This window comes from Grammomys surdaster, unplaced genomic scaffold (assembly GCF_004785775.1).
Source record: "Grammomys surdaster isolate TR1022 unplaced genomic scaffold, NIH_TR_1.0 60, whole genome shotgun sequence".
NCBI lineage: Eukaryota > Metazoa > Chordata > Mammalia > Rodentia > Muridae > Grammomys > Grammomys surdaster.
Window position 1 is genome coordinate 5151807 of NW_021604562.1, and position 24410 is coordinate 5176216.

Sequence of the window (24410 nt, forward strand, 5' to 3'; positions counted from 1 at the left end):
CACAGCTCCCAGGGTCTAAACCACCAGCCTGGGAGCACTTAGGGGGGAATCCAGGGCTTCAGCTGAATATGTAAAAGTGGAGGGCCCTGCTGGGCATAGGTGGAAGAAGAGAACCTTGACCTCATGAAGGCTGGATGCCCCAGGGGGTGGGAATTTTGAGGGTGGGGAGGGGGGAGTGGGGGGGGTGTAGATAGAGGTTACATCCACAGAGAAGAAGGAGGAGGGGCGAGGGGATTGGAGGTTCCGAGGGGGTGGTGGGGGATGGGGTAAGGGGACAACATAGGAAATGTAAATAAATCATCCAATAAAAAAAAAAAAATAATAAAAAAAAAATAAAAGGGGGAGAGGAAGGATTGAAAGGATGTGAGAGGTCAAGGACACCCTGGGCCCATAGGGACTCACAAAGTCTAAACAACCAACCAGAGAGCATGCATGAGACAGACCTAGGCCCTCTGCACAGATGTAAGAGTTGTGCATCTTGGTCTTCATGTGGGACTTGTAACAGCAGGAGCAGGGACTGATTTTCTTTTACCTGCCTTTTATCTCTTTGCCGTAACTGGGCTGGTTTGTCTAGGCACAGTAGGAGAGTATTCAACTAGTAATATTGGAACTTGATATTCCAAGGCTGGTTGACATCCATGGGAAGCATCCTCTTTTCTGAAGGGAAAAGGATGACTGGAGAATAGTGGGGAAATAAAAGGAGAAGGAGGGATATAGTGGATAATAAGGAGGAGAAACTGATATTTGGATGTAAAGTTAATTAACTTTATTTTTATTAATATTTGCCTTAGCTAGGGTTTTACTGCTGTGAACAGATAACCATGACCAAAGCAACTCTTATATAAACAACATTTAATTGGGACTGGCTTACAGGTTCAGAGTTTCAGTCCATTGTCACCAAGGTGGGAACATGACAGCATCTAGGCAGGCATAATGTTGAAGGAGCTGAGAGTTCCACATCTTCATATGAGTGCTACAGAACACTGACTTCCAGGAAGCTAGAACTAGGGTATTAAAGCCCATGCCCATAGTGACACACCTACTCCAACAAGGCTACATCAACAGGGCCTTAACTTCTAAGTGCCACTCCCTGGGCTAAGCATATATAAACCATCATAATAATTAACCAATTAATTTAAAAAGAATGAGAGAAAGCATGTGTTTGTACTGAGCAAGCAGAACAGGTGTCTTGAAGGAAAGATCCTACTAAAGGCTCCATCTTATTAAAGGTCCAATGTGAATATGAAAGGAAAGAGTCTAAACTGAGCATGGACTGTTCCTTGATTTCGTCTGCCTTGAAAGTAACTTTGTGAATAAATGTTTCCCTGGGATCAGTACAAAGAAGCAGATTCAACCGCTCCCTTGTAAGTCAAACTCTGTTCTAACTTAGGAACAAAATTGTCTATGTTACCAGTTTTGTGGGTTTGAATGATGTAGAATAAAATGAGTCGTGCAATCTTGTCTGACGGCTCCGGACATCTGTTGAGGCTAGGGAACAAATAGTAGGCCAGAGTCCCTGCAATAAGGTCTTGAGATGATCTTGAGTTTCCTGAAACATGGATAATCTACTGCAAAAAGCTTTGGGAAATGAGTAGAGTTGGTCAAAGAAAGAAGCAAAATGTATTATAAGCTCTGAAATGAGCTACAGTGTGATACTACTGAACATGCAAGTACAGGATTTTATGTTTTCATGATGTGAATTTGTCTTGATGTGGTCCAATATTTCCTTGTTCTGACCTATTCTTTTCCTTTAGAATGATAAAATTATTTGTTTAACTGTATATTGGATCTTGTACCTTGTTTTGTGAGTTATGGTGGTTCACAGTTGGGAGATTGCCCAAGACTCAGAAGATGTTTTATAACTTTTAACAGCATTGAAACAAAGACTGTGGGGACTTTTCATGCTGAATTGAGTATATTTTATATTATGATATGACAATGAAACTCTGGAGACAAAGGGTATAATGTTATGTCTTAAAGGTGATTACATTTGTGTGTCAAATTGACAGGGGGTGAATTTGTGGTGATTAATCTCCAGTAGTCAACATGATAATAGCTAGAATCATGTAGGAATTGGGAATCTGGGTATGAGTGGGTAGGATTTTTGTAATTAGATTAATTACAGTGGTAAGAAGAGCCCAATGTGAGTAGTACCATTTCATAAGTTGTGATCCCAGACTGAAAAAAATAAATAAAAGGGGAAAGAACAGCCCAATATGAGGAGTACATGTGAAAGACATGAGGTCCTTGTGCTCACAGATAGAACGAGAGAAACCAGGAAAGTTGTATACACATTCTTTTCTATTCAATAGAAGGGATTTATATTTCTTTCTGCCCAGAAAGCAGAGAATTGATATAGTTAAGAATTTGGTGATCTTTGCTATATGTATGGCCTGGCTTCACTGGAACCTCTCAAGATGACAATGCTTATCCCAGACTCTTCCCAGACCTTGGACAGTAAGAAATATCAGGGAAAATAATTGTCAATTGTTCTCTTGTACCACAGCACAACCCCTCTGTTTCTTAGCACAAAGGAAGAAGAGGGACTACCCAATAGTGAATAACATCAAAACTAGGCGATCATGCATACTATTTAATAGTAGATAGCATCACAAAAAAAAAATTGAAAAAGTAGATCTTGGTAATCTTTGTGAAATCTTTCAGGGAATTTGGGCATACCATGAGTTTAGACTCAGAGAGCTAAAAACTCCCACACTCAACTTCATCATGGCTTTAACAGAGGCCCTGCAGTCTCTGTCTTGTAGGAAGTAAGAACCTACAGATTAGGCCTAGTAAGAATGGTTCTGCATGCACTAGTTCTATTTTTCACTCAATTAATCTAGACCAGAGAAGTACCATCCATGTATAGTACTATGATCTTCCTGGTGTTGTTTTCCATCCACTGTTAAGAGGAGAGGGAATTAGAATAGGGGCAGTTTGGTAATGAGGGCAAGATTATATACCTAAGTACTTTGTTTGAGACAACTCAGGCAGGCAGGTGAGTGGGTAGCCAGGAAAATATCTGTAACACAAGAGAGGGAAAATAGTCAAAGATTCAGAAAAGCCTTGCCTCCATTTTTATGAGTCCACTTTTTGGATCTTGTCCCTGATCATTTGAACTGTTTTGGGACCAAGAAGAGGAACAGTAAGATCATATAAGTTTTTCATTAAACTCTTGAATTTTGCCTCTAGACATGACTACAGATATGGATCTGGATTGTATTTATATCCAGGAAATAGATGATAATCTATTTTTTTCCAAATTACACTCTCACATGTAATCTAGCCAGCTTACCAAAAATGATCATGATGTGATCACCAGGAAATACCATCAAGTTCCATCTCCTAGTAAACACTAAACAATAGCAAGTGTTTCATGAATTACGTGAGATTTATGTATTTGCTATTAGCACATCTCTGAATACCTTTCAAAGTTAATCCATTGTCCCAGAAAACATTTATGTCACTATCCAACCTCCAATTTCAATAGGTACTAAGGAATCTCCTCATTCCCAGTTGATCATGCTTCTTATCTCAAGCCAATGTAAACCACATCGATGAGGTTCCATTATAATCAAGATTTTGTTTTTTTAGCTCTTAGGGATTATTCTAATGTCATATATGAAGATTCTTCAGCAACACCTTTGGCAAGGCTGAGACACATATGTAAGACCTTCCCATTAAACTTAGAATACAAAAAGAAGCAAACAAACACAGCAATTGTTTCATTTTCAAGGAAATGTGGTGTTACAAACTCAACATTGATTTTATTGTAAAATCATATGGCTGCCACTGGTCAAATGTATGCTTTTTAATAAAAGGAAATTAAGAAGAAGAGAGTGAAGAATGTTTTGTTTTTTTTAAAGAGGGTTCATGATAAACTTCTCAGAGATGTAATATAATCAGGAACAGCCATACCAACTCCACCATCTGCAAAATAGTGATCAAATTATTAGAAATTCATAATTTAAGAACTTAATGTGACATTCCAAAATATTTCTTATTGGTTCAAATAAGTTAATAAAATAAGAATATAAATATGGGCATATTTGCACGTATACATGTCTCCCCATAATGAGGAAAAGTAGTTAAATTGGAAAATAGGATAATAGACTTTTCATTTTTTTCTATACCTTTTTGCATTTAATTTTACTTTAAAGTTACAGTTGGATCAGAAGAGGGGTGGATCTTAAAAAGTTAGTTGTCTCTTTGGGATATTTCCATTACTTACCTTCCTGAAATCAATGAGTTTGTTATCAGTCAAAATCTTTTCTTTCAAGTTGAGCACTTGCTTTTGCACATTTACAGCAACCCTTGCAGCATGAGCGATTCACAGCTTTACATGATGAGCAGACCCAATTCACTGAAGTACGGTGTGAGAGAGGTTTTTCCTGTTGCTTGGATTCAGAAGATTTTGCCCTTTGAGGTTGCTTGGATTCTAAAGCTTTTATCCCTTGTGGTTGCTTGACCTTTTGCTTTGGGGCCAGTTGGTTTTTAGGGCATTTATTCATAAAATAACCTTTACATTTTCCCTGGTGGTTTGCTTGGAACCTGTTTGGTTCTTCCTTCTGGCTCTGGCTCTTGCCAGTCCCTTGTGGCATTTTCTTCTCATTAGGACTTCCACCAGCAGCCAGGCGTGTTTTCTTCTGAAAAGTATCTTCTTTCTGGCAATTTCTGGTTCCTTCTCCCAGGTCTCTCTGGAGTGTCTTTGTATCCTCTTTCTGGTTACAGCTAACTATGTTTTCCAGATCAGGCTTCCTTAAGAGAATCTCTGGATATTTTTTCAGGATAGGGGTGGTTTTGTTCACTTGGGTATCAGTCTCTGGGAGAGTTACCAAAACATATTTGGTGTTGTGGCTGATGTTGTCTTTCAAGCCAGCCTCCATCCATGGAATTTCTGGGTATTTCTTTTGGGTGGAGCTTTTTTTGTTCCCCTGGGCAGCTATCTCCTGAGGCATTACTGATTCTTCCTTTATGCTGTGATTACGGTTGACCTCCACTGCAGCTGTTTCCTGGTACATCACTAGACTTTTCTTCTCAGTGGCAGCCATCATCAGGGGTTTGGCATGATTTTCCTTATGGTTGTTGCTTCTGTCCCCATGGAGAGATGTTTCTTGACATTTCTCTGGATCTTCTTCACTGTGGCTTATGCTTTCTTCCAGATGATTTCCAACCTGGACCGTCTCAGAACATTCATTCTGCCTCTGGGACTCCAATGTAACCCACAAGCCAGGTGGGTAGATTCCTGAAGGATCTATCTGAGGTAAACCTGTGGCCATGGCTGTTGTTGTTTCTCTGGAGTCCATTAATACTGGACATGGTGCAGGTGTTGAATATGGAAAATCCAAGGAAAATGGTGCATTGAGTGTTAGTGGATGCGGCACAGGCATTCGAAGAAAGGGATGCGCTGCTTCGATCCAAGGACTTGGAAGTCCAGGCACGCAAGACAAGATTGGTATCTGGGCCTCCAAATGGGACATGTTCTGGGACTCTCTAAATTCCAACTCTTCCAGCTCTTCCTCAAATGACCACAGTGATGTTCTAGAGTGCTCCATTCTAGTTTCAGGCACAACAGCCAATGCAGACCTCTCTGCTTGAAGCAGCCTCCCAAGAAGGATTTCCCGCTCATCCATTGCCTCCTGGATGGCAGCCTGTATAGACAGAAGTTGAGCAGCTGCCTGGTCCCTCTCTTCTCGCAACCTCCGTAGTTCAGAGACCAGAGTCCAGGAAGCTGACTCACACTCTCCCACCTGGTCCTGCAGCTTCCAAACTCTATGTGCCTGCTGCTCACGCTGCCTGGCAGCCACTCTCACGCTCAAAGCCAAAGCACTCCAAGTACAAGCCCTCTTGAGGGAGCGTGACACTTTGGGGTCGACAAGGATGGTGTGAAGCTGATCTTCTATCTCATTCCAAGACAGAGCGCGAAAGGTCATATAGAATTCAGGACCCCCTCCATTCATAAGGACTTCATTATTAATGAATTTGATTACTTCCGCATGGTGGAAGCCACTGCCATGGTCCCCAAATTCAACTGCCATATTTGTTACAGCTTAACCAAGTAACATTCTCATGAACCTTCACTATGGTCACTGACACAGCTGCCACGCATGTGGCCAAATTGTTACCCTGTTCCCTCCAGACTCAGTCCAACTTTAGCCCTTGTCAAACTCTCATTTCCTCCTGGACTTCTTCTTTCCTTCCTTCCTCCTGACAAAAGCCAAGCTGATCTTCTGACCAAGCCCACCGTACTCAACTGTAACTGAACCTTAGTCAAGGAACACCCCACAGGACACGTCACAAAGGAGGAAAAGTGAGTCATGCTGCAAGGCATTCTGGGAACAGCCATATTTATCTTTACACTGGCAACAAGTAGTACAGGCAAGGTCGATATTGTGGGAATTGCAGTGAACACAGAAAACAGATATGTATGTAGAAGAAGGTCTTTCTGAAGACCATAAGCTAGTGCAGAAAATGAGGTCTTCAACAACATACCAGTTGCTGAAAATCAAGGCAAAAGTTTTAGGCTGGGTAAAGGGTGGAAGCAAGGTGTTAATGGGCTACAGTCATACAAGGTAAAGGAAATGGAGTTTCATGCTTTCTAATTAATGGAGTTGAAACAAATTTGATATCTCCTCTCTCTCTCTCTCTCTCTCTCTCTCTCTCTCTCTCTCTCTCTCTCTCTCTCCCTCTCTCCCCCCCCCAAAAAAATTTAGAGAGGACAGCAGGTGCAGGGGTGTGTTGTCAGAGATCTAAAACAGAAATTTAGGCTTGCAAAGCTGGCATCAAGAAGAATATTGGATGTCAAGATTTTCTGAGACTCCCAATCTTTTGTGAAACACTTGCACCCCAGAAGCTGCCCCTGGTTGGGAGTCACAATGGGCATCAAGATGGCTTTTGCCAGCAGGGACAAGAAGCCAATCTTAAACTCAGTGCATCAAAAGCTTTGCGATCTGCTGTGCTACCCTCTCACTTCCCTGAAATTTCACAGAATTCTAAAGAAATTATGTCCCCAGATTTGCTGATGTATCAGGGACCACCAGACAGTACAGAAATAATAAAAACATTACCACAGAAATACAGAAGGAAAACTATCTCTGAAGAGTAAATGGAATTTATCCAGTGTAGATGTCCAGAGTGATCATCATGGCTGCTATTTGTCATTAGACAGAAGGATTATCTTTACAATAAAGGACTCCCAAACTGTCAAATGAGAAAACATATATTGAACAACCTTGATAAATATTCTGTAAGCAGAATGAAGTATAGAAACTCCAGGTTGTCACTTGTATCTCTTACTTTATGTATCTTGGTTAGCTTCCTCACAAGCTGACCTGTATACGTATTCAAGTCTACATTTTTTACTGGATATTTCATTTACATTTCAGATGTAATTGCCCTTTTCCCCCAGCTTTAAATGCTAAAAAACAAAAAAAAACAGAAAAACAAAACAAAAAACAAAAAAAAAAACCAAGTTTCTGAGTCCTTCTGTCGGAGACTATAAGCTGTAGGGGAAAGGTGTTTTTGTATTTTTTTTTCCATTTTTGAGTAAGACGACAGATTCACTGGTTAAATCTTGTATAGTTCACATCTCAGTCACTCTCACACACAAAGAAAGAACTTTCTGTTTTCAAATGTAATACTAATTTCTTCTCATGTAATTTGAATACCACGTTCTTCCATTTCTTGAGCTCAAACCATACATTCTATCACAACTGACATTTTTTCATGTATTTGCTTCCACTGCCATTTTTCTCAATATTATTTGAGAATATTCAAGTTTCTCCCATACTGCATAATATTCTAGGATTCATTTTCTGTTCTTTAATTTCTACTTCTGTAACTACAGAAAATATCAAAAGAGCACTATTTGTGTCTCTCCCTGCACAATAATCCAAGTTTCAAAATATCCAATTCTTTCAAATTGGCTTTTCTGTAGCAAAGATTAAGAAATAAAATAAGACTAAGTGAGCCAGAAAGAATGAAAATAAATAGTCTACTACTCCCTATTAAAATCAATTATCCCTCTGTTTTTCTAAACCACAGACTCTATTAATTAAACTAAGGGTTATTTGAACACACGTATTGTGATACATAGGATATGATCAGACAATGGGACATACTACTAACTACTAGGTAATATATACAGTGTGCATAATTTAGGATGGTGAGGAATTTCAACACATTGTTTAGAACACAGTGTAAATTTAATCTTACATTTGAAATCTTCCACTTAATATTGTCAGACCACAGGATTCTAAAGGAAGTAAAACTATGAAGAGAAGTAGAATATTGTAAAAAGTGTCATTTTCATATCACTTCCCTTATAACTACTAAGGAAGTCCCTTTTTGGTTTTTTTGAGAAGTTGGGACATAAGCTGAGATTTGAACAATGTGTAATAAGATTTACATAAGGATACTGAGGAAGAAAGCAAATCTAAAATTGTTAAATTGCTATTTCTATGTTATTTACCAAGTGAATGCATGAGCAAAATCTATAGTAGGTTATAACTGTTCTGCCATATCCAGCTAAATCACATTACTCAATTCATAGGATAAATGTCTCTTGTGTTTTTATACCACTATGTTTTTAGAAGCTTGCATCTGCTCTCCACCTACCTGCCTTGTATATTTCTGCTATTTCCATGGATGCTCTTTGCTAGAGACACAATCTAGAGACACATCTGATACTACCAGGAAGGCACCATGTGTGTACCAGCTTTTGTGATATTTCCAGGATCTACAATGCCTTCTGGGTGCTGAAAACATCATCTGCTTCTGATCAGAAACAAAACATATTCTGTATATGAAAGCAGGAACAATACTGTGCTTTACAAGTGGAATTAATGAAGCACAGGCTATTCAGAAATATGAAGCTCAATATTAAAGGAAATATGAGTAGCTGTTAATAACATCATCTATTATTTTCTTTTTTGAATTTGCCATAAAAATAAAAATAAAATGGAAATATTTAATATGACCATCAAATATTAAACATTATCATCAAATATTACTTATTTATCTCTAAAAGTAAATAGATACATTCTTTCCAAAATAATGACATTTTACTGCTTACATCAGTTTTGATTAATTATTATAAAAACCATCAGTGTGTTGCCAGACATAGTAAATGTTAAGTGTAAGGAGAAAACTTATCATCTCTTATTATGTAATATCTATGCAAACTGTTGAAATTATAACTAGCAACACATGTAGATTGTCAAATCATGTGTCAAGTTACATGATGTACTTTTGGTGATAGCACATTAAAGCAACTCAATTATGATATTCTACTTGAAGAGTTCATTGAGTATATGTAATAAATGTTACTCATAATTATAGATACACCTAATAGATTACTATTGCCTTTAAGCTACCTATTTTGACAACCATTGTTCACAGTGTCAGTGTATTGTTTCCCAAAGAGTAATTTACTAATCTACTTCTTATTCTGTTCTCTCTCAATTGTCAATGAGCTAGAAATGTTACATTCTCTTTTATTAGGTATGTTTTAATTAACACAAAATAAAGTAGTCTTGATCCCTATCTGTGATCTTAAATGGCAAAAATGATGGATTATATTCATCTATTTAACTAAGTCAATATATTTATTTTTATTTCAATATTAATCCATTAACCAATACAAAACATGTTACAAATGGTTGTATGAATGAATGAATGTTGGATAAATATAATACATATTTATATTATGCTTATCCATTTTATAAGTTAATACTACCCATAAGAAATCTTCTTCTATTGGGCCTGGAGAGATGGCTCAGCATTTAAGAGTACTGGCTGCTCTTTTAAAGCAAGGTCCTGAATTCAATTCTCAGCAACCACATGGAACCTCATAACCGTCTGTAATGGGATCTGATGCCCTCTTTTGTGTCTGAAGACAGCAACAGTGTACTCATGTATAAAATAAATAAATCTGAAAAATATTTAATTAATATATGTTATATATTTACAATCTACAAACTTTTCTAAAACATTTAACTCTTTAACTAGGATTAAAGTATGAAACTTAGAAATCCCATTTTTTCATTCTTTATTCATGCCTTATCTGCTTGAGTTCCTACTCAATATTTAATGTTCTAGACACTTTGTCCATTAGCCTAGCCTAGTTAATCTTGCGACATTTACACAATGCTGCCCAGTTGTAAGTGTTAAGGAGTACTGTCAACTCTTTCACAACTAGATCACTGCACCCTATTTGTTATTGATTAACACAATCCCTTTCTTGAAACTCACTACTCTTCACTTTCTGAGTATCTCATATTATGACATCAACATTATTTAGTTAATATGTATGCCTCCAACTATCACTTGCTTATTTTAACATGAGCTACTTTGGTATATCTGTTCAATATATATCATTGCTCTATGGATTCTATATTATTCCTCTTTTTGTTTTACATCTTTCCTCAGGTCATCAAATTTATGCTAAAGCTTCCAAATATTATTGTTGTGATGCTCACTTCTACAGAGTATCTGTCAACAGTCTCTTATTCTAGTTCAAAATTTGTACTATATATTGAATCTCTCAAATGTCTCAGATAAGCCTTAATGAATAAAATTGAACTTGTCCCATCCTTTTCTCTTCCTGGAATTATCTCTTTTCATAATCTGCTCAGTTGTACAAACTAGAAATTGTAAAGTCAATATGACTCCTCTCTCTTTCACTTCCACTCTTTACATGGGCACTGTGTCATTCTTATGACTTTCACCCATTTTGCATTTGTTCTACCATTTTCCAAATGAACTGTCATGATTTCTTACTACAATGATTTCATGGTTATTCTACCATCTTCATATGCTTTTCCTTGAATTTTTTTCCAGAGAATGTCTAGATGAATCTATTGTCCAAATTTAACATAAGTGCTATCTGTAAAAAATCCATTGTTGCTTATGCAATAATGCCTAAACACCTTAATATTGTATGAAAGTCCTAAGATTTCCTAGTAACTTTGACAATGTCATTTTTTTATCCATTCCTCTACCTGTATTCAAGAAATGGTTAGCTAGTCTTAGTCTCTCTCACATGACTTATTTTCTCTCATTTACTTAGCTACATTTATACTGTTTCCTTTCCCTGGATCTAAGCACGGTTCACTGACTTATTTTTTAAATATTTCTTTTGAACATAAAACTATAGACTTGAAGCTAAGATCTAAATATGAAATGGAATATAAGGTGTTTGTCTTACATCCATTTTCTTGAAAATATGATTTCATTTTCTTTAATAACAGTAATGTTCTTTTATCTATATGTGGTACATTTTTCTCATCTAAATATCTTTTGATGGACAGCTAAGCTGATTCCATTTTCTAGTTATTATGAATAAAGTATTGATAAACATGGATGCCGAAGTGTTTTTGATGTGGAATATAAAGTAAATTGTGTACATGCCCAGGAGTGATATAGGTGGGTCATATGACAATTTTAATTCTAGCATTTTGAGAAACTTCCAGATAGATTTTTAAAGTGATTTATCTAGTTTACATTTCAGCAAATAATGTATAGATGAGTTTCCGGCCCCTCTCCCCACAATGTCAGCACTATATTATTTGTATAGTTTTCTTATTAATCTTTTGCTTTTTTATTAATCATTCCATTAGTTTACATCTCAAATGATATCCCACTTCCCGGTTACTCCCTCCACCAAACCCCTATCCTATGATATCCCACTTCCCGGTTACCCCTCCATCAACCTCCGCATCCTATATCTGCTGTCCCCCCTCCCCTTTGCCTGTATGAGGGTGCTCACGATTGTGACAATTCTGGCTAATCTTTTTTTTTTTAACCTTAGCATTTCTTTTATATTATTATTATTGGATATTTTATTTATTTGAATTTCAAATGTTATCCCTTTGCTGGTTTCCCCTCAGCAAACCCCATATCCCATTCCTCTCCCCTGTTTCTATCAGGGTGTTCCCCCACCCACCTACCCACTCCCACCTCACAGCCCTGGCATTTCCCTATACTGGGGAATTGAGCCTTCACAGGACCAAGGGCCTCCCCTCCCATTGATGTCAGATAAGGTCATCCTCTGCTACATATACAACTGGAGCCATGGGTCCCTCCATGTGTACTCCCCCACCTGGAGATCAATCCTATATACAAACAACAAGCCTAGACACTATTTCTGATGCCAAGAAGTGCTTGCTGACAGGAGCCTGATATAGCTGTCCCCTGAGAGGCTCTGCCAAAGCCTGACAAATACAAATGCTGGTGCTTGCAGCCCATCATTGGACTGAACACGAGGACCCCAATATAGGAGTTAGAGAAATGATTGAAGGAGCTCAAGGGGGTTGCAATATCATAGGAAGAATAACAATATCAACCAATCAGATCCCCCAGAGCTCCCAGGGATTAAACTACCAACCAGAGAAGTAGAATCTTAAAGTAGTTTAACTTGCATTTCCCTAATAGCTAAGGTAATTAAGTTCTTTTAAAAGTGTTTCCTAGCCATGTGCATTTCTTCTTTTGAGAATTATTTTGTTTGGGTCCATATTTTAAATTGAATTGTTTATATTATTTCTTGCATTTACTAGATATGATTCTGTTCTAATACAATTATAAATATATATATATATATATATATATATATATATATATATATATATATAGTTTCCTCTCTCTTTAATACCAATTTCTTCCCCATTTCACTTCCCATCTCTATCTAATCCCTTTTATGTCTCTCATTAGAAAATAACAGGCTTCTAAGAGATAACAATCAAATACAACAGAATAAAATATAATAAGATAAAACCATCATACCATAGTTGGACAAGCCAAACAAACTGAAGTATAAGAACCCCAAGAGTAGCCACAAGAATCAGAGACCCACTCAAGACACATTCAAGAATCCCATAGAAATACTAACCTGAAAGCCACAATATATGCACAAGAGCCATTGTGCAGACTCTTGTTAGGCATGTGCTTGTTGCTTCAGTTACTGAGTTTATATGAGCTTTGCTCAGTTTATTTAGAGGCACCTTGTTTTCCTGGTATCCTTGATTCCCTCTGGCTCTTAGCACTCTTTCCGTTTCCTCTTTCAAATGAGATTCCCTGAGCTCTGAGGGGAGGGATTAGATGGAGACATCCCATGTAGAGCTGTGGATTCCAAGATCTTTCTTTCTCTGCACTGACTTACAAGTGCCTTATCATTAGCATACCATTAGGAGTCATTTTATTGTTACATTTTTTGGAACAATTTTGGTTTTAACTCTAGGTCTCTTGGCTATCTGGTCTCTGGTTCATTGTTATCTAAGCATTATTAGCTATGGGTTCCATCTTGCAGAGTGGACCTTAAGTCAAATCAGACATTGTTTGGTTACTTCTACAAGTTTTATGCCACCATTGGCCTAGCGTATTTTGCAGACAAGACAGATTATAGATCAAAGTTTTGTGTGCATGTTTGTGTTTAAATTTCCCTTTTGGTAGCCTTTATAGTACCTTCCCATACCATAGACACTAGAACATATGTGTAAATGTTCTATGCAGGCACCAGTTCACCCCCTTCATATTCAATCAGTTGTGTGTGTGTGTTGTGTTCAGAATAGCTAACATCAGTCACACCAGTAAGACTGATGCTGGTGAGGGTGTGAACTAAGGGGGAACACTCCTCTATTGTTGGTATGAGTGCAAACTTGTATGGTCACCATGGAAATCAATATGGCAATTCCTTAGAAAGTTGGGAATCAATCTACTTCATGATTCAGCTACACCACTCCCCAGCATATACCCAAAGGAACTTCCATCCTAGCACAAGTATACTTGCTCAACCATGTGCATTGCTGCCATATTCATAATAGTCAGAAACTGAAAACAAGCTAGACATCCATCAACAGAAGAGTAAGTTAAGAACATGTGATACATTTAGAGAATGTGATATTATTTAGGTAATAAAATGACATAATGAAATTTGCAGGCAAATTGATAGAAATAAAAATATCATCCTGAGTGAGGTAACCCAGAGAGATAAGTATGATGTGTATCTGCTTATACATGGACATTTCCCATAAAATAAATGATAGCAATGCTACAGTCTATAGACCCAGAGAGGTCAGATATAGATAAAGGGACTAGGGTGGATAAATGCATCTCCCTGCAAGGCAGAAATAGAATAGATTTCATGGATGGAATGGGGACAAGAAAGGACTGGAAGCAGAGGATCAAATGAGGAGGGGAGTGGAGATGGGATTGATGGAGGAAATATAGGAAGAGGGAACTAGAAGTGTGGGGCATTTGAAGAATGGTATGGAAACTTAGTGCAGTGGAAACTTCCTAAAATATTGAAGGCAGACTTAAAACGTCTCCACATAATGAGGAAAACAGAGTCCCAACTGGCTATCTCTTGTCATTAAGATAAAGCTTCTACAGCTCCCAGGGTCTAAACCACCAGCCTGGGAGCACTTAGGGAGGGATCCAGTGCTTCAGTTGAATACGTAAGAGTGGAGGGCCCTACTGGGCATAGGTGGAAGAAGAGAACCTTGACTGCATGAAGGCTGGATGCCCCAGGGGGTGAGAATTTTGAGGGTGGGGAGGTGGGAGTTGGGGGGTAGATAGAGGTTATATCCACAGAGAAGAAGGAGGAGGGGTGAGGGGATTGGGGGTTCCTGGGTGGGTGGGGGATGGGGTAAGGGGACAACATAGGAAATGTAAATAAAACATCCAATAAAAATTTAATAAAATAAAATAAAATAAAGCTTCTAGTACTAAGACTGGTTTAAACTCTGTGGAGTTGTTGTCCAAGGGGTCCCATGGAAATTGAAATCTCCAAATGTCACAGGCCATTGCCAAGACAGTAGGTTTGTCTCTGCAAACTGACAGCAAAACTCAATTGCTGAAGTGTTATTTTTTTGTATAAGATTTATATTTTGAATTCTTTGTTTATTTCAGACACCAATTGTCTGCCAAATGAATAGATGACAAAGATGTTTCTCCCATTCCATGACCAGTCTATGCAAGTTAAACAAAATAATTGGAGGTGAAGTAGAGCACAAGTGAAATCAAAGAAATGGAGAATAATGAAGGTTAAAGAATTAACCAGCAGACAGATGGTGAAAGGAGGATGTACTGTTTAATTTACATAAATTAATGATGTATGACAAACACCTTAATGAAAAACCCACTAGTTTTTAAGCAAAATTCAAAATTTATAAAAATGTTTAAAAACAAGAGTCCAGATGGAATTACATTACATAGGTGGGCAATGTTGCTCACAGGAAACATGGATTATTAAATAAAAAAAATCACAATGCAAGGAATTGGGTATTTCTATATATGTTGTTGGTCAGGGAAGTTACAGAAGACTTCAAAATAGCACAAGTTATTGCCTTTGCCTTTGATTACCTGCCCGGACTACATGAAAAGTTCCTGTTGCTAGAGATAGCAAATGCACTGACTTCAGGACATGAAAAAAATCAACCTGAAACCACCTACTTGGGAATGTCATTTTTGCTACCTAAGTTACATAGTTTTGGAAGATGCTATGCAGGATACTGAAGTAGAAAAGACTTTAGTGGGCTCATCCAGTCCTGGATATTGCATGATGCAATATAGACCTGCCAGGAAAGATGTGGCTACTTCTGCAGTAGTACACTCTTATGCAGTAAATTACCATTTACTGATTGAGTTTGAGGAAACTTCTGGCTTGGTACTGTATATAACCTTAGTCAAAAGCTCATGGCTAGGTATAATATAAGCCCTGGTGTAAAATGTGATATTGACTCTTACTGAACGGTCATGATCTAAAATTGTCTTGTAAATATTTATGTTTATATTCATATACCTAAGCTTCTCTAAACCTTGAAGGAAGATTCTATTTTCAAAGGACAGCAGTCAATGAAGAAATACATTACTGGACAAATACTAGGACTAAGAGACTGAGTGTGTAGCAGCAACAAGCCTCTAAAACCATTATGAAAGAGTACGCAGAAAGAATTTAAGAGCCAGAAATTCAGAGGAGTATTACTTAATTCATCTTCTCATATTATAGAAAATTAGAGGGAACACTTTGTATGCCATTCACCCCTTAGTACTTTTAATTTAGCTTTTTACTACCACAAAGAACTTAGTATCACCGGGCGGTGGTGGCGCATGCCTTTAATTCCAGCACTTGGGAGGCAGAGGCAGGCGGATTTCTGAGTTTGAGAGTTCGAGGCTAGCCTTGTCTACAGAGTGAGTTCCAGGACAGCCCGGGCTACACAGAGCTACACAGAGAAACCCTGTCTCGAAAAAACAAAAAACAAACAAAAAAAAAACTTAGTATCAATAGCTAAACTGGAAGACGAATTATGATCTAAGGTCTACATTCTATATGTGTGTCAAAGAAGTGTTTATCCTTGTGAGACAACAAAGCTTGCATATATCTACCCAGCATTGGGATCTTTTCAAATTTTCCTATGAATTTATGTGCTTTTGAAAATAATAAAACTTTGATTTCTTTGTAAATTAAAAATTACCCAAAATATTATCTTGCCAGTGTTGGAGAGGCAAAGGAGTAGAAAATTGGGAAGATACAATAAAATGATGACTCCAGGCCTGTGCTATTGCTATAGGTAGAATTTCCAATTGCTCTGCATATGGACTTTGTGACCTTTAATAATATTTTCTGTAACTGATTAATATATGAAACACCTGGGTCAGACACACAAAATTTACATTATGTGGATATCTCATTTCGAAAACTACAGTTCAAGTAGTGAAGTGAGGCAGAATATCTATTTTATTACCTTTTTTTGCCATGTGAATATAATGATTTCATGGGCTTGGGAAACACTAGTCTACCCTACTATTGTCATAGGGTGTAGTACACGTAAATAGGTAGCAAAGGGTACCACAAGTAAGTAGTACTAAATAAATACCTGCATTCCTTTACTCAAATTCTACCATTTAATTAGGTTTATGTATATTCTTTCCAAAGGTATTGTGTGTAAGAAAAAATATATATGCTATGCTATTCCTGTGATCTTATTTCACAAATTTGTCAGATAATACTAATACATGAGCCACTTTTTCATGCTGTAGCAACTATCATATCAAATATTCTTCATAATTGATTTTTCTTTATATGTTTGATGTTACTCCTTCATCAGTAGTTTTGTGATTTATATATTTTGTTTCTGATGTCATGGTCAGAATACAGGAACTTGCACTTGCTAGGCGCGAGTCATGCCACTGAGCTACATCTGCTTCCCTCTCATTTCTTCTCTATTTATTAGAAAACAGTAATGATTATTTTGTCAATCTTTAGCCTTTTGGACATATACTAATATTTACATAACAATATTTTAATCTGTAGAGTCCTAAAGCTAATTAGAGGTGGGAGTAAGTGGGGAAAAATTTTAGTATTCAGCTTAAAACTCTTCACACCTTACAACATTGCTTCTCACTTTACCTTGGAGTAAGCTATTTTAGATGCTTCAGAACAGTAAACAATGTGATAGGTGTTATATATTTTTTGTTTTGCTGAATCTATAAACCATTTGTTCTCAAACTGAATAATATTTGAAATAAATGTTGAGTTTTAGAATCATCAAATGTAATTAATAGAACTCTTATTCATCTCTAACAATTTTATTTATGACCATTATAGTTCCAGATATTTCAGGCTTAACTGTAAGCATATGTATAAGGGAATCCATTCTAAAATTCATCTACTTCTGTGGACTTGAGTTTCTCAGAAGTGATATCATTAGGCAATGAGTTTCCAGGAGCATGCTGATTGTTAAACATGGTACAGTGATTAGCGTGAGTCAAGAGAAGCTTATGAACTAACCACAAGATGACTGTGCTTAAAATATTCTTGATGTTTTAATTTTCTCTTTTCTTATGTATGTGTTTGTTTGTCTCCATATAGGTACTCAGCAAACAGAACTCAGAAACTGCATTTTAAATATCTTGTTTTCTGCACCTCATCTTGTAAATTGCTATTAGATAAATATTATTTCACTGATTACATTCTCCAAGTATCTTGAGATGCTACAGTGTCTCATGGTAATACTTAAGTGAATGAGGCCTCTTCCCAGAATCAGGCAGAGAGTAAACTACACTTTACATAAATTGAGCCCTCAAGCTGAATCTGGCCTCCAGAAAGCAATTCTTGTTGAATGTCTGTGCGTCATGATTGTGTAGTGCCCATGGAGGCCAGAAGATGGCACTGAGTACCCCGGGGCTTGAGCAACAGATAGATGTTTCTGAGGCCCCATGTAGGTACCAAAAATTGAACCTGTATCCTCTGAAATAGCAACAAATGCTCTTAATTGATGAGTCAAACTCTCCAGCCAAATGTGCTGAATATTTTTTATATTGTAAAATACATGAAAATAGAATTCGAAGATATATTACTTTTCCTCTATTAGTATTTATGATTCTTCTCAATGATAGTGTCTCTATTCTTATAACATTAACATTGTATGGAAAGACTAGTCACATCTCTATATTCACTCCAACATACATTCCTGATATTCACATATACATTTCTAAATAGCTATGAATATTTGCATCTAAATGTTCTACAGTGTTACCAAAGTCAAACCATGTTTCTACCAAGGATTAGTTCCTCTTTCTCCATTTTATTTTTTTAATCCCATTTCCTGTTTTCAATGATTACCCAACTTATAGTATAGAGATTTTCATTGATTCTTTCTATATCTCTATTAAACAAGTATTTCATATTCTAAATCTCTATAGCCTTACTTAAAGCACTCAAATTATGAAAAATAAATGTGAGAGCCTCATAATCAGTTTCTTTACATATTATTTTTATTTATCTACTATTCTTCCTTCAGTCTACTGTCAACATAGAATTCTAATTACAAATTAAGTCATGCCATGAGCTCATTTTGTGGGGAGTGGGTTTATTTTGCTTAAACATCCATATCAGAATTTATTATCAAAGAAAGTCAGGGTAGGGACTCAAGCAGAGCAGAAAGCATTTAACTCTGACATTTACCACTTAACACAGGATAAAATGTGTGATATTTTTCATGGCTTAGGACATATAGAAACAGTTCATGAAAACAAAATACTAACTATCTCTCCATACAAAATAGAGACACTTACTTGCTACAGTGCATTTAATGCTTATGATTCTATTATTATTACTATTATTATTATTATTAATTTCATTCATTTACATCTTGCTACATTCAAATAATATCCTACTTCCCAGTTACAAGCCCCTCCACCAATCTCCCATCCCATGATACCCCACTTCCTGGTTGCCCATCCACCAAACCCCATCCCACATCTGCTCTCCCCCCTACACTTTGGCTATATGAAGATGCTACCACACACACCCACACTCTCCATCCCTACCACTCCAGCATCCCCCTATGCTGGAGCTTCAAACCTCCCCAGAACCAAAAGTCTCCCCTTCCATTGTTGTTAGGCAAGGCCGTCCTCTGCTACATACATATCTGGAGCCATGGATCCCTCCAGGTACACTCCTTGGTTGATGGTCTAGAATCTGGAAGAACTGTGTAAAGAGGTCAGCCTATGTTGTTCTTTCAACAGGGTTGCGATACCCTTCCTCTCCTCCAGTCCTTCCACTCACTAGGTTCCTGTCAACAAGCACCTCTTGACCACAGCAATAGTGTTGGGTTTGATGTCTGCAGACATGATGGAACCCCAGGTGGGGCCATTCCAGGTTGTCCCTTCCTTCAGTCTTTGTTTCATTTTTTGTCCCTGTTCTTCCTTTGGACAGAAACATTTCTGGGATAAAAATTTTGACATGGGTGAGTGGCCCCATCCTTCAACTAAGGGACGTACCTATCTACTGAACAGGTTCTATCTCCCCCTTCTCTGCACGTTTCAGCTAAAGTCATCCCCGTTGGGTCCTGGGATCCTCATGTTTTCCTGGTGTCTAGGACCCTCCACTGGGTTCCTTATCTCTCCTGCTACATATGTTGGTGCAATTTCCTGATCCTCTGTACATCTCTCACATCTCCTCCACTTCCTGATACTGCCCCCCTTATTTCCTCCCCTCTCTCTCCCTCCCATGATCATCCAGTTTTTCTCTTGTCTTCCTTCCTTCCTTCTATGCTCCATGTGATCTGTGGTTAGTATCATGGGCATTGTGAGCTTTTGTGCTAATATACACTTATTAGTGTGTACATACCATGTGTGTGCTCTTGTATCTGGGTTACCTCACAGAGGATATTTTCTTGTTTCATTCATTTTGCCTAAGAATTTCATGAAGTCACTGTTTTTAATAGATGAGTAATACTCCATTGTGTATATGTATCACATTTTCTGTATCCATTCTTCTGTTGAGGAACATCTGGGTTATTTCCAGCTTCTGGCTATTATAAATAAGGCTGCTATGAACATAGTGGAGCTTATGTCCTTGTTATATGTTGAACAGCTGGATCCTCAGGTAGAACTATTTCCAATATTCTCAGGAACTGCCAGACTGATTTCCAAAGTAGTTTTACTAGCTTACAATCCCACCAGAAATGGAGGAGTGTTCCTTTTTCTTTACATTTTCCCCAACATCTGCTGCCACCTACATTTTTTATCTTAGCCATTCTGATTGGTGTGAGGTAGAATCTCAGGGTCATTTTGATTTGTACTTCAGTGATGACTAAGGATGTTGAACATTTCTTTAAGAGCTGCTAGTGTATGCTCTCTCCAGTTTCGTTATGGAGACACTCAGTGCTATGAGTTTTCCTCTTAGCACTGGTTTCATTGTGTCCCATACATTTGGATATGTTGTGCCTTCATTTTCATTAATTTCAAAAAAGTCTTTAATTTCTTTATTTCTTCCCTGACCAAGTTACCATTGAGTAGAGCATTGTTCAGCTTCCAAGTGTATGTCAGTTTTCTGTTGTTTTGTTGCTATTGAAGACCAGCCTTAGTTTGTATTGACCTGATAGAATACATGGGATTAATTCATTGTTGTTCTATCTGTTGAGGTTTGTTTTGTGTCTGAGTATATGGTTGATTTTGGAGAAGGTACCATGAGGTGCTGAGAAAAAAAGTATATTCTTTTGTTTTAGGATGAAATGTTCTGTAGATATCTGTTAAATCAATTTGGTTCATAACTTCTGTTAGTTTCATTGTGTTTCTCTTTAGTTTCTGTTTCCATGATCTGTCCATTGGTGAGACTGGGGTGTTGAAACCTCTTACTAATTTTTTATGGGTTAAACAGAGTTTAATTGTGATGAAAATCAAAATTATCTACTGTAAGATAGTTTACAAACTAAGGTTGCTAAGGTTAAAGCTGCCTTGAATTCCCATGGATTTTTTATAGATCTTGAAAATCATTTTATTTCATATTTATTTATTTATTTATTTAACACTCCAGATTTTATTCCCCCAGCTCATTCAGCCTCCGACTGTTCCACATCCCATACCATACAACCAACCCCCTTTCTCCACAAAGCTGTTCCCACCACCTACCACCCACCCAACCTGAACTCTAAACTCCCTGGGGCCTCCAGGCTCTTGAGGGTTAGGTGCATCTCTGATTAAACACAGACCCAGCTGTCCTCTGCTGTATACGTGTTGGGGGCCTCATATCAGCTGGTATATGCTGCCCTTTTGATGGTCCAGTGTTTGAGAAATCTGGGGGCCCAAATTAATTGAGACTGCTGGTCCTTCTATAGGGTCGACCTCTTCCACAAAATTTTTCAGCCTTTCCCTAATTCAACCACAGCGGTCAGCAGCTTCTGTCCATCAACTGGATGCAAATATCTGTATCTGATGCTTTTAGCTGCTTTTTGGGTCTTTTAGAGGACAGTCATGATTAGTCCCATTTTGTGAGTATTCCATAGCCTCAGTAATAGTGTTAGACCTTGGGACCTCCCCTTGATCCCACTTTGGGCCTGTCACTTCTTTTTTTCATGCTCCTCTCTATTTCTATTTCTGTATTTCTTTCAGACAGAAACAATTATGGGTCTGAGTTCTGACTGTGGGAGGGCAATTCCCTCCCTCATATGCCCTGTCTTCCTGTTGGAAGTGAGCTGTACAGGTTCCCTCTCCCTACAGTTGGCATTTCATCTAAGGGCCCTCCCTTTGAGTCCTGAGATTTTCTCACCTCCTAGGTATCTGTTGCATTCTGGAGGATACCCCTACCTCCTACCTCCTAGGTTGCCTGTTTCCATTCTCTCTGCTGGTCCTCAGGGCTTCAGTCATTTTCCCTCACCCAATACCAGATCAGATTCCCCTCTCCCCCACTACCCCTGTCAACTTTCCCTCCCAGGTCCCTACCTCTCTCCCTTGTGGTTGCTTTCTGATTCCTCCCTTCTCACTTGGACATTTCAGCTTGTTGCCTTTTTTGAGTTCTGTGGACAGTATCTTGGGTATTCTCTACTTTTTTATTGTCTAATATCCACTTATTAGTGAGTACATACTGTGCATCTACTTTTGGGTCTGAGTTACCTCACTTAGGATAGAGGTTATGAATCAAATGGATTTAAGAGATATCTACAGAACATTTTACCCTTAAATAAAAGAATACACCCTCTTCTCAACACCATATGGTACTTTCTCCAAAACTGACCATATAATTGGTCAAAAAACAAGCCTCACCCAATACAAGAAGACTGAAATATTCCCATGCATCCTATCAGATCACTGTGGCCTAAGGCTGGTCTTCAACAGCACCAAAAACAATCAAAATCCCACATATTCATGGAAACTGAACAACTTGATGATAACTTGGTCAGGAAAGAAATAAAGAACGAAATTGAAGACTTTTTAGACTTTAACGAAAATTTTGAAGCATCATACCCTAACTTATGGGACACAATGAAAGCCGTGCTGAAGAAAATTAATACCACCAAGTGCCCTGGTAAAGGAACTGGAGAGATCTTACACTAAGAATTTAACAGCACAGCTGAGAGTTCTAGAACAAAAAGAAGCCAACTCACCGAAGGGGAGTAGAAGGCAGGAAATAGTCAAACTCAGGGCCAAAATCAACCAAATAGAAACAGAAAGAACAGTACAAAGAATCAACAAAACCAAAAACTGGTTCTTTGAGAGAGTCAACAAGATAGATAAGCCCCTAGCCAAACTAACTAAAGGGCACAGAGGCAGTATCCTAATTAACAAAATCAGAAATGAAAAGGGAAGTATAACAACAGAAATAGAGGAAATTCAAAAAATCATCAGAACCTACTATAAAAGACTATACTCAACAAAACTGAAAAATGTAGATGAAGTGGATGGTTTTCTAGACAGATACCACATACCAAAGTTAAATCACTAGCTGATAAACCATCTAAACAGGCCTATATTGCACAAGGAAATAGAAGAAGTTATTAAAAACCTCCCAACCAAAAAAAACCCCAGGATCAGATGGTTTTAGTGCACAATTCTACCCAACTTTCAAAGAAGACCTGATACCAATATTCCTTAAACTATTAAATAAAATAGAAACAGAAAGAACACTACCTGACTTGTTCTATGATGCCACAGTTACTATGATACCTAAACCACACAAGTATCCAACCAAAAAAAAGAGAACTTCAGACCAATCTCACTTATGACTATCCATGCAAAAATACTCAATAGAATTCTTGCAAACCAAATCCAAGAACACATCAAAACCATCATTCACCACAATCAAGTAGGTTTCATGCCAGGGATGCAGGGTTGGTTCAATATATGAAAGTCCATTAAGGTAATTCATTATATAAACAAACTCAAGGAAAAAATCGCATGATCATCTCCTTAGATGCAGAAAAAGCATTTGACAAAGTATAAAACCTCTTCATGTTAACAGTATTGGAGAGATCAGGAGACTAAGGCCCAAACCTAAACATTATAAAAGCAATTTACTGCAAATCAACAGCCAATATCAAATTAAATGGAGAGATACTTGAAGCAATTCCACTAAAATTGGGGGCAAGACAAGGATGTCCACTCTCCATATATCTATTCAATATAGTACTCAAAGTGCTAGCCAGAACAATAAGACAACAAAAAGACATCAAGGGGATACAAATTGGCAAAGAATAAATAAAGGTATCATTATTTCCAGGTGATATGATACTATACATAAGCAACCCCAAAAATTCAACCAGAGAACTTTTGTAGCTGATAAACAACTTCAGCAAAATGGCTGGATATAAAATTAATTCAAATAAATCAGTAGCCTTTCTCTACGCAAATGATGAGCACTCTGAGAAAGAAAGTAGGGAAACAACACCCTTCACAAAAGCCACAAATAATATAAAATATCTTGGGGTAACTATCCAAACATGTGAAAGACCTGTAGGACAATAATTTCAATTTTCTCAAGAAAGGAAAGAAGATCTCAGTAAATAGAGAGGTCTCCCAATCTCATGGATTGGCAGAATAATATAGAAAAAAATGGTCACTCTATGAAATATAATCTCCAGATTCAATGCAATCCCCATCAAAATCTCAACACAATTATTCCAAAGACATGGAAA

General features: G+C 37.6%; 1 protein-coding gene across 1 annotated transcript; it reads right to left on the bottom strand.

Annotated features, from left to right (window-relative positions):
- Positions 1–4256: 4256 nt before the first annotated feature.
- LOC114619060 (testis-expressed protein 13C-1-like) lies at positions 4257–6038 on the bottom strand. Its single transcript, XM_028764965.1, has one exon. It carries the CDS (start codon positions 6036–6038, stop codon positions 4257–4259), a length of 1782 nt encoding a protein of 593 aa, XP_028620798.1.
- Positions 6039–24410: the final 18372 nt, after the last annotated feature.